The following is a 9,535-nucleotide window of genomic DNA, read 5'->3' as shown; positions in this document are numbered from 1 at the left end:
CCTTCTACTTAAGTATCCGTAGACTTCAAGTGGTCACAGAGACCATAGTTCGTTGCCTAAAAATAACAAAAGGTGTCAATGAAATTAGGTACTTTATTATTCCACTAATTGTAAAAAGAAAACAGATTTGTCCTCAGATAACTGTTACTGTTGATCAATCATAGTTTGTGTATCGTGGGAAGGACCTTACTCATTCACGATCAAAGGTCAAAACATTGATGTGTAAGATAATTTCTACTTACCATTAACTTACACAATATTGAATAGATAAATCCAACAACAGTAATCATCGCATTACCGTCGCCGACTCCCACAGTGACAAGCCACTGAACACGAACAGTAAAAAAAACAAACGAAACGACCACGATCTCCAGCAAATACCGCCTAATAAAAGTATACAAGCGAAACCGCCCATTATAAAGGCATCATTGACAGATCGTTATCTCGGCGCGCTAACTAATCCATTCAGCCTCGGGTAACGTAACTACCCTCCAAACGTCGGGAAAATACTTCAATTACCCTCACCCCTACCCCTCCCTCCGCGACATCAAAACAGCCCAATTACACGAAGCCACCCTTTAATAAACCCTCGTTTGCTCAAATCTGAAATAAAGACGGATAAATAATCAACAATTTTGAAACGAAAAGCTACAAATTAGCATTTGTTTGAATAAATTGAACAGTAAATGTGACTCTGGGACCCGGTCAAAGTTGTTGGCTGCAGAAACTCGAGAACAGTAAAGCGATGCAGCGCTTTACAGCGGACTAAAGTTCAGCGTTTGTACTCTCTGCAGTTTAAGTTGGTAGCGCTGTAGCAGCTGTGTTCTCGTTTCAAATGTTAACAACTTGCTAAGAGATGCAAATTGCGGGCGGTTGGCAGCCATGATTCGGAATGGCGCCAAAACATTTGCATAATTTGCACAGAATTGAATGGCGGCTTCAGAAATGGAGCGTGATTGAAAAGCTGTGGGTGATTTAAGATCATTTACTCGCTATTACCATTTGTGTTGTTGTTATTCTACATTAAAGCTATGGATTTATGTTCTACTTAGCAATAATTAACAAATAATTATTTAAATAAATAAAATATACAATAAATAAACAAAAATACAATGTCAATTAACGAAAATAAAAACAGTTAAGTAGTAATTTAAACAAAAAATATAAAAACATTATTTCCAAAATTGATAGTGGTTACTGAATTAATTACTACTTTTATCTTTGTCTCAAAATAAGTTAGGTACGTACATAATTTGAAATCCTAGAAAGCTTAAATAATCTTATCTAATGTTTAAACAATAAACTTATTATGTATTTACCCTAATTAATTACAATAACTCTGAAATATTACAATTTTATTGCACAAGATTTGCTTAACTAACATTTGACACGATTATTTACAACTTATACCTATGCCTATGTTTTAATTCAATAACTGTTAATTCACTAATAATGTTAATTTGTGCTAATAAATTCATCTAAGTGTAACGTTAAATTACGATATCAAAGCTATGTTAAATAATTTACTATAATTCATATCTTAATTTGCAATGTCGACGAACAATTAGGTAGCATTTTCCTATGTACTCGAATTTTCAAAATTACAGTTTTACAAAGATTTGGAGAAAACCAAAATACATATCTTTTTACAGAGTTTGATATTTACCTTTAAAGATGATAAGTACTAAATCAACTGAAATAAGACATAATACAAGTAGCCTGGAATAACACGTAGGTACACGTATATGACTGCCTCGTTGGTCTAGCTCTCGCAAGCGGGCTGCTGAGCACGAGGTCTCGGGTTTTATAAGACTTTCACAAAGCAGCCCGGAGCCTGGAAGTTGGTGATTGATACACCCGTGCATCGGAGAGCACGTAAATGTCGGACCTCGGCCCGATTTCTCTCCGGTCGTGTCGGATTGCCGTCCCATCGGGTTATAAGAGTGAAGGAATAGTGAATACTCCTGTGTCTCTGCGCAAATGCTTGTGCACTATAATATGTTCTGCGCAGTTGGCTGATCTCCGTATATGAGAACAGCCGCCGTAGCCGATAATCGGCTAGGAGGACATCATACACAAACGAATCTTCAGCTTGTACCCATATCTTAACTTTTGAGACGGCAATGGACTAGATTTACAAATAAGAATTTCAGGATGTACAAAATAAATGTTCCGCAAGATTTGAACCTTAAACTCACACCGTGTAAGTACATTATCCACTACACTACATTCACAGATGGCAGTGCATATACGCGGGGTAGGGTGGCAGCAGCGCGCAGGCGAGCGGCAGCGCGTGCGCCGATAGCTCGCGCTCGCCGCTCGCTGCCTGCGCGCGCAGCTGTTCTAGACGCAGCTGGTTTTGGCGCTTCCATTTTGTTCTATGGGAAGAAAGGCTGTTTTTAGACTTAAAAGTATGGTTATAGTATACTTAGAATATAGTAAATTGCCTTAATTGTAGAAAAGGCTTAGAACTTCTAGTTTCCATATTGGCGCCCAACAAGTTTTTCTGCCACTTGAAACTTTTCACAATATTACAACCATTAGGGACTTAAATCACGAACAATTATTCTCATACATATTGTATAATATTTTGTCAATTTTAAAAGTCCCATTCGGGCGCCAATTTCTCAATTCTCAATCCTTCTCTCTTTTCTCCCATTTATGGAACCTATTCATGGACCTATGTTAAGCAGTGGACGTCCTATGGCTGAGGTGATGATGATGATGATGATGATGATTCATGGACCAAAGGTGCAAAGCGATGCTATACCTTATAATCGATCGACGCGTGCGGCTGTCACTTAGCCACGAGCTCCTCTATCCCAATACCGAAAGTTGTAAGAAAATCTTTTTTTTTTTTTATTAATTTTAAAGAAGGCTTACATTCTAATTACAAACTATGAGTAAAAAAACATTGCTAATAACAAGCCTCCACATATACATGTTATTATGTTAATTAGACGTATAACCTATGACGATTTTACATTATTAAACTATGTTTAGATAATGATTTAAAATAATTACAATAATAACACTACAGTTCGTTTTCAAAAAACTGTTTTGCTAAAATCCGCGTTGTCGTACTAGCGGATGTACAATAAAGATCAATGTTCAACTCAAGGGGTAGTTTGTTGAAGCTTGCCGTGCTCCTAGCAAAGAAAGCATTTCGCCTGTAGTTCGTAGACGAGAAAGGGACGTTGAGCAGTGGGCGCTGACGTAAACCGAGTTGATTTGTTCGCAGTTCTAACTTAGCGACTAGTTCGGCACAGTCGATTGTGCCATTCGCTATATTTAATAAAAAACCAATGGTATCTGTGGCAACGTTGACTGTAATCTGCTGAATACTGCCGTGCTTTAAAATCAATGTATTTTAAAAACTTTTTCTGGATAGCCTCAATACGAGAATTATAAATCTCATATTGCGGGTTCCAGACCTGTGATGCATATTCTAAATGACTACGTACAAATGAACAGTATAATATTTTAATTGTTTTTATAGATCGGAAGTTTGCAGACATTCTAGTTATAAAGCCTAACGCTTTTGCCGCTTTCTTAACTATGGACTCAATGTGCTGATCGAATAATAGTTTACTATCAAATATAACTCCAAGATCTCTGATGGTATTGACTTTATTAATTGTTTGACCATACAGTGTATAGCCTGTACCTATCAAGGTCTTTTTGCGCGTATATGTAACGTGATAACATTTAGACACATTAAGCTGTAGCTTATTTAAGATACAATAAGTCTCAAATCTTATAAGGTCCTCCTGTAAGAGGTGTGTATCGAAGTCATTATTAACTTTTTTAAGTATCTTCATGTCGTCAGCATAAAGTAAAATATACGAATGTTTAAAACACGATTTTATGTCCTGCCACATCATCAAAATGAGAAACCATGTATCACTCACCGTCGGTTCTGATACCAGGTCTTCACCTGAGTCTCGCTAAGGCTGAGCGCCTCCGCCACATCTCCCCGATCAGCCACACTCAGGTACTTCTGACAGCGGAACTTGCGCTCTAAGTACGCGAGCTGCGCGTGAGTGAATGCCGTGCGGCGCCGGCGCGGCTTGCGGCTTGAACTTGAGGAGGCTGTGGGCCGGCTGCCAGGCTGACGGTCTGAGAAAGAGATAATTAAATGGTGTATTGACAAATAACACTTTTGGAATGGTGACCAAGATTTAACAGTCTCCTAGGAAGCGGTGAAAGCGAGGTATTTTGGGGTTCTGTCTAATGTAATTTGACGTGAAAAAGTGTAAATAAGCACTTAAATTAAACGTATTTAACTTTGCCAATAGACTTAACTTAGTTAACCTAATGTAACAAGTCTTACTCGACGTCATCTGTAAACCTTGAAAGTGTACCTAACAAATGATAGAGGCACGTATGTTTTACATTTGAAACGATGAAGTTTAGTGAAAGGATCAAATTACCATTGGATTCTTGTGATTCTCTCTGAGTATTGCCAGCTATGACTGACGCGAAACCTGCCAGCAGCTGCGACTGGAATGAGTTCTTCGACAGATCCATAGACCTGCCATAAATACTGTCCGATAGACCTTTCATGTGCTCATAAGCTGCCCCTTCAGTCCCCTCGTCTTTCTTGCCATCACGCTCTGGCCTATACAAGTGAAACAGGCTAGTATCATACAGCTTCATTCTTTCTTCCGACCGGTTCTCATAGTCATTCTCGTCTTCTTTGAAAGGAGAACTGTAGCTCGCTTGGTTGTTCAAACTGTACTCTAAAGGTGACGACCTCTCTGCTTCTTCTCCATCCAATTTCTTTTTATATTCATCTGGAAATGTGAATTGTGACTTTTTAGGCGTAGAAGTCTCGCTTCTGTTGTCACCCACTGAGATGTCGTCCTCGGCGTCCGATGTTTCCACATTCTGACTAACTGAGGAATTGCACCGCTGAGCCTCTGGTTCCTCTTCAAGCTGAGGTGGCCCTGAGAACAATAATCGAATGATGATTAAACAAGCGGCTTCACTTCAAAGTAACTTCGCTTGGTGTCAAATGAGGATTTCCCGTAAATTATAGTCAACAAAGAGGTTAAAGCCGACTTGACACTTAACCGTGAGCACAAACGGAACGCGCACAAAGGCGGGGGCTAGCATAAAGACCTCAGTTTTAAAAAAGGAACGGCTATAGACGCGAGTTTTCTGCTCTAATTAATGCCTCGGGGCGTTCCGTTTCGCTCTCGAGCAATTGAATACGACGTCTGTGAATGGTGTGTTTTAGCGCGCTCGGGAAATTCTTGTCTATGGTTGCGTTTGTGTCTTTTAATTTGCGTGAAAATGGTGAGAGTGAGCGCGGGGCATACAGGCCGGGTGGTCGCTTTTCATATGATTTTCTTTCGCTAAACTTTTGTATGCGCCGTTGTTAATGGCGTGGCCGTACCACGATTACTTGTTATGTGGCGGGCGGGTGGAGTGGCGGCTCGAGGGTTTCTCTCGTTATAATATCGCATAAATATGTTTTAGCGTGCACTCCTCCTCGCTGCCTCGAGAGGTCTTAATGTTTCCGCTTGAGTATCTTCTACGAAAACATCGTTAAAATATCATATTCTGTTTATGTATAAATATGTAAAGGAAAGCTGTAATAAAATGTAGCTATTATATCAAAATCCTTCAGCTTGAAGCTGAGACCTAGCAAGTACCTACAAAAAATCAACCCACATAATGTAAATTTTAACCTCCCTTAAACTTTAACTCACAGACAGTTTTAATGAGTCCAAAAAGGGAGCGGTTGTTAAATAATGATGAATATAAAATTAAGAAACAAAATCAAACAAAACATTCAAAGTTCAAGTTAAGTCCACCGTAAAATGAGCGATGATATTACAATTTCAAAACAATGCGATGATTAATTCATATTCGCGTCTACCACGTTAAAACAAAATGCTTTTTAGGGTAAGTTACTAAAGTTGACTTACGACTCTTATATTTAATGGCTAGATACCACCTTTTGTATGCGTAGGCGTAGGCGTTCTGCTGGTATGAATTCGTGCACAAACGTATCATGTCGTCAACTCGACACGTTATGATTTTGATACGTGTCCAGTTAGTGAAACTTAAATTATAAACTTTTATGTTTTCACCAAACAAAAACATGACAATACTTTTGGTTAGAACCCTTGTCTTGGGGACCCTAGCTCGGGCCCCGTACAATGTAAATAGCACGCGTGACAAATTAGCGATGTCCCGCTGTGCTCTTTAACATCGACACCCCTGTGTGATTCCGATTGTAGACCTAGTAGTCTTGATACTTACGTTTTTCTATTGTAAAAACTCAAAAAAAAAACGATTATAGTACATAAAATCTTCTACAAATGACAAATACTGCACTGAGAACTACATCAAAATCGGCTCAGCTAAATGTGAGGTAGGTAATTACGCACAAACATAGGTCAAACTGAGAACATCCTTTTTTGGAGTCGGTTAATAGTGTACACAGTCTTATTATAACCGAGGCTCCTATGTAAGTGAATACAGTGACAATTGAATGTTGATAATGCAATTAAAAGGTTTCAAAAAGTGTGTGACAAAAAACCTAAGTAGGTAGTTCATTAATTTTATGTCTCAAAAACTAGTAGGTATATACGTAACAAGTTATATTATTTCAAAAGGAGGTAAATAAGTCAAATAAATAACCTTATTTTTTTAGGCCACCAGCGACCTGCTCAGAAAAGTAGGTGTACACTATATTTCTAACGCTGAAAACTTATACCTAACTACCGAAAAAGCTATATAAGTTTTTACAAATATAATTTGATATCTTTTTGCACTCATTATTATACAAGAAGAGCAATGAATCAAGTGCGTTTGATCGCTGTACAATCATTAATGATATTGTAAGGGTTGTCCTATCAATTGTGTGCCCATAGTAATGACAATCAAAGCTAACCCGGGCCACAGCTCAATTATTATCTCTAATCTTCTGACATCTCAATCTCAGCAGGAGATATTTTCTAAAGAAATATGAAATGAACAAATACAAGGTTTAAGGATTTCCCCTTAAAATGTAACACGTTTGTCACAGTTTTAGTTTTGTCTCTAAAATTGAAATTGATTTTGTAAAAGTATTCGCAATGTAATGTTTTGCAAGTCATTGTTGTGTTTTATCCAAATGTGTGAATTACTCTTATTTATATTTATTTATTCATGCTATTTAGAATTCAGAGGCAACATAGTAGGTATAATAAACTAACCCCTATAATTTCACAACTTCTGACAGTCGGTCAATAATTTCCGAAATTTGTATTGCTGTTAAACTGGCAACTCATTGAAACCACATTATGTATGTATGTATTTTATAAACTTATGTATAGAATGTATTTTCATACATTATATTCTTCGAAAAGTTTGTCAATTTAATTAGGTACTCCAACCGTGTTTTAGTTATTACCTACTGTCCTGCATTTCTTTGTAAACTTTATTGTGTGTTAGTTTAAACATGTGATTCAACCTAGGTATGCAAGTAAGACTTTCTATGTATGCTTTATTTACTGTTATAGGCATAGAATTGGGATACGTGATATTTTTTTTTCTAGATTCGAAAACTGCTCTAAAAGAAAATATAAATAAGAAATCACTTGTTTTCTTACATTTACTCATGGTGGTAACAGGCCCGCCGCTAGCTGTTTGTTCGCCCGCGTGCAAAACTGATTATGCCGCCCTACGACTACATACGTTTTGACAAAAAATACCGCAAAAAACACCGCTCTGATTACAGAAAACCCACCTACTTTTGGATAAATAACTATTGCAATACATAACATACATTACACATAACTTTTTATTTACTTGAAATGTTCAGAGTAACCTAAGCAGTCTTGGGTTAGCCCATAAGCAAACTAAGCAATTGCTTAGGCTTAGGGCATCAATGCAGTGCAATCATTACCCAAGTGGCCCCTATGTATTGAAAGATTGTGATTAACTTAAACTAACGCACTTAAATATCTATAACAATGTTTAAAGTCAGTAAAATATGTTATTTGGTGGGTTTCCCGTTGAAAACTTATAAGGCACATGTCATATGTAATACTATTATATATATATTGCTGTAATACTGGAAACAATAAACTTCTATTCTATTCTATTCTAAAAAAAAAAAAATATGTAAGGAAGCGCGAGCGGAGCGAGCGCGAAAATTTTTTAATCTAAGGACACAAAACAAATAAAAACCACTGTAAATTAACAAAGCAAAGTCAAAAGTAAGATATGCACAGAAGTGAAGTGCAAAAGCCGCGAGCGAAGCGAGCGCGATTTTTTCCTTAGAGTTTTCATGAAGTAAACATATTATCATAAAAAGCCATAACGGACGTGCGCGAAAAATGTTTTTCGGAATTGAATGCCTCAACAATTAAACAAAGATAAAATGCGACATCTGACATGGAGCCGCGAGCGCAGCGAGCGCGAATTTTTTTGGGGATCATCATCATCATCATCATCATCATCTCAGCCATAGGACGTCCACTGCTGAACATAGGCCTCCCCCTTTGATCTCCACAGATACCTGTTGGAAGCGACCTGCATCCAGCGTCTTCCGGCGACCTTTATAAGGTCGTCTGTCCACCTCGTTGGTGGACGTCCTACGCTGCGCTTGCTAGTCCGTGGTCTCCACTCCAGCACTTTGGGGATGCAAAGGGTGAATCAGTCAAAATTGATAGGAGACGACCAAAGCTAGGGCGGCTTTTTCTGAAATTTTATTGGTTTAATTTTGCCGCCCCCTAAATAGCATTTGCCCCACGCTACGCCACTGGTTGATCTTAAATCGTTTTTAAGAATCTTTAATTTTGAAAATGTTTTAATTTTGAAAATCTTTCAACAGATGTACCTAACTGAAACCGGCAGTGTATGTAATATTATTAGCGCTATTGCTGAGTTCGGAAATATTGAAATTAAATCATTAGTAAAAAGATATTGTATTTTTTAAATATTACATGATAACTCGCTAGATTTGCCGCCCCCTAGGACGTGCCGCCCGCGTGCTGTGCACGCGCTGCACGCCCGCTTACGGCGGGCCTGGGTGGTAATAAGATATTTTTTCAAATCTAACCAGTTTTTCCTAGTTACGTAGTAACTATTATAGTAATCTGTGGTATTAGTCCGTTCAAGCATAACATTAAATACACAGAAAACTCTTCAGCTTTATAATATATAGTACTATAAACATAACAGTTATATTTTCATGTCAACATTTCAATTATGGCCAGTTTTACCAGTTACTAATAAAGTAACTGATTGCTTGAATTTGGCAGATAGATAAACTTTAAATAAATAATAAATACATATCGCGACATATTGTTTAACTTGTAATAAAAGTAAGTAAAAAGATAAACTTTGGTTTCACAGGCCTCGGGTATCAATATCTATATAGCAGAAATTATAAATAGCCTTTATCTAGCAGTTAGAATTAACTATTACTCGGATAACTAACTGACACATTATCGGTAACAAGTGAAATTAGGTGCTAATGTGAAAAAGCAAAGTTTATTTATTATTCAGACACGAAATAATAGCCTCAGCGGAT

The 9,535-nt window shown here is 37.5% G+C and overlaps 1 protein-coding gene across 1 annotated transcript; it reads right to left on the bottom strand.

Annotated features, from left to right (window-relative positions):
* Positions 1-2,230: 2,230 nt before the first annotated feature.
* On the bottom strand, positions 2,231-6,024 carry LOC124644337 (homeobox protein MSH-A-like). Its single transcript, XM_047183649.1, has 4 exons — positions 5,937-6,024; positions 4,434-4,949; positions 3,912-4,119; positions 2,231-2,378 (listed from the first exon to the last, which is right to left on the bottom strand). The coding sequence occupies exons 1-4, from the start codon at positions 6,022-6,024 to the stop codon at positions 2,231-2,233; spliced, it is 960 nt and encodes a 319-aa protein (XP_047039605.1).
* Between the last annotated feature and the right edge of the window lie 3,511 nt (positions 6,025-9,535).

This window comes from Helicoverpa zea, chromosome 2 (genome assembly GCF_022581195.2).
Source record: "Helicoverpa zea isolate HzStark_Cry1AcR chromosome 2, ilHelZeax1.1, whole genome shotgun sequence".
Classification (NCBI taxonomy): Eukaryota; Metazoa; Arthropoda; class Insecta; order Lepidoptera; family Noctuidae; genus Helicoverpa; species Helicoverpa zea.
The sequence above is the reverse complement of the archived record's forward strand: the minus strand, read 5'-3'. Positions and strand labels throughout refer to the sequence as shown.

Bases quoted from the DNA above. Each gene is read 5' to 3' on its own strand.
- LOC124644337 (XM_047183649.1), bottom strand. From the start codon at position 6,024: ATGATACGTTTGTGCACGAATTCATACCAGCAGAACGCCTACGCCTAC. The intron at 4,950-5,936 runs GTAAGTCAACTT...TATTGTTCTCAG, and splicing joins AGCCATTAAATATAAGAGTC to GGCCACCTCAGCTTGAAGAG. The intron at 4,120-4,433 runs GTAATTTGATCC...TCTCTTTCTCAG, and splicing joins AGAATCACAAGAATCCAATG to ACCGTCAGCCTGGCAGCCGG.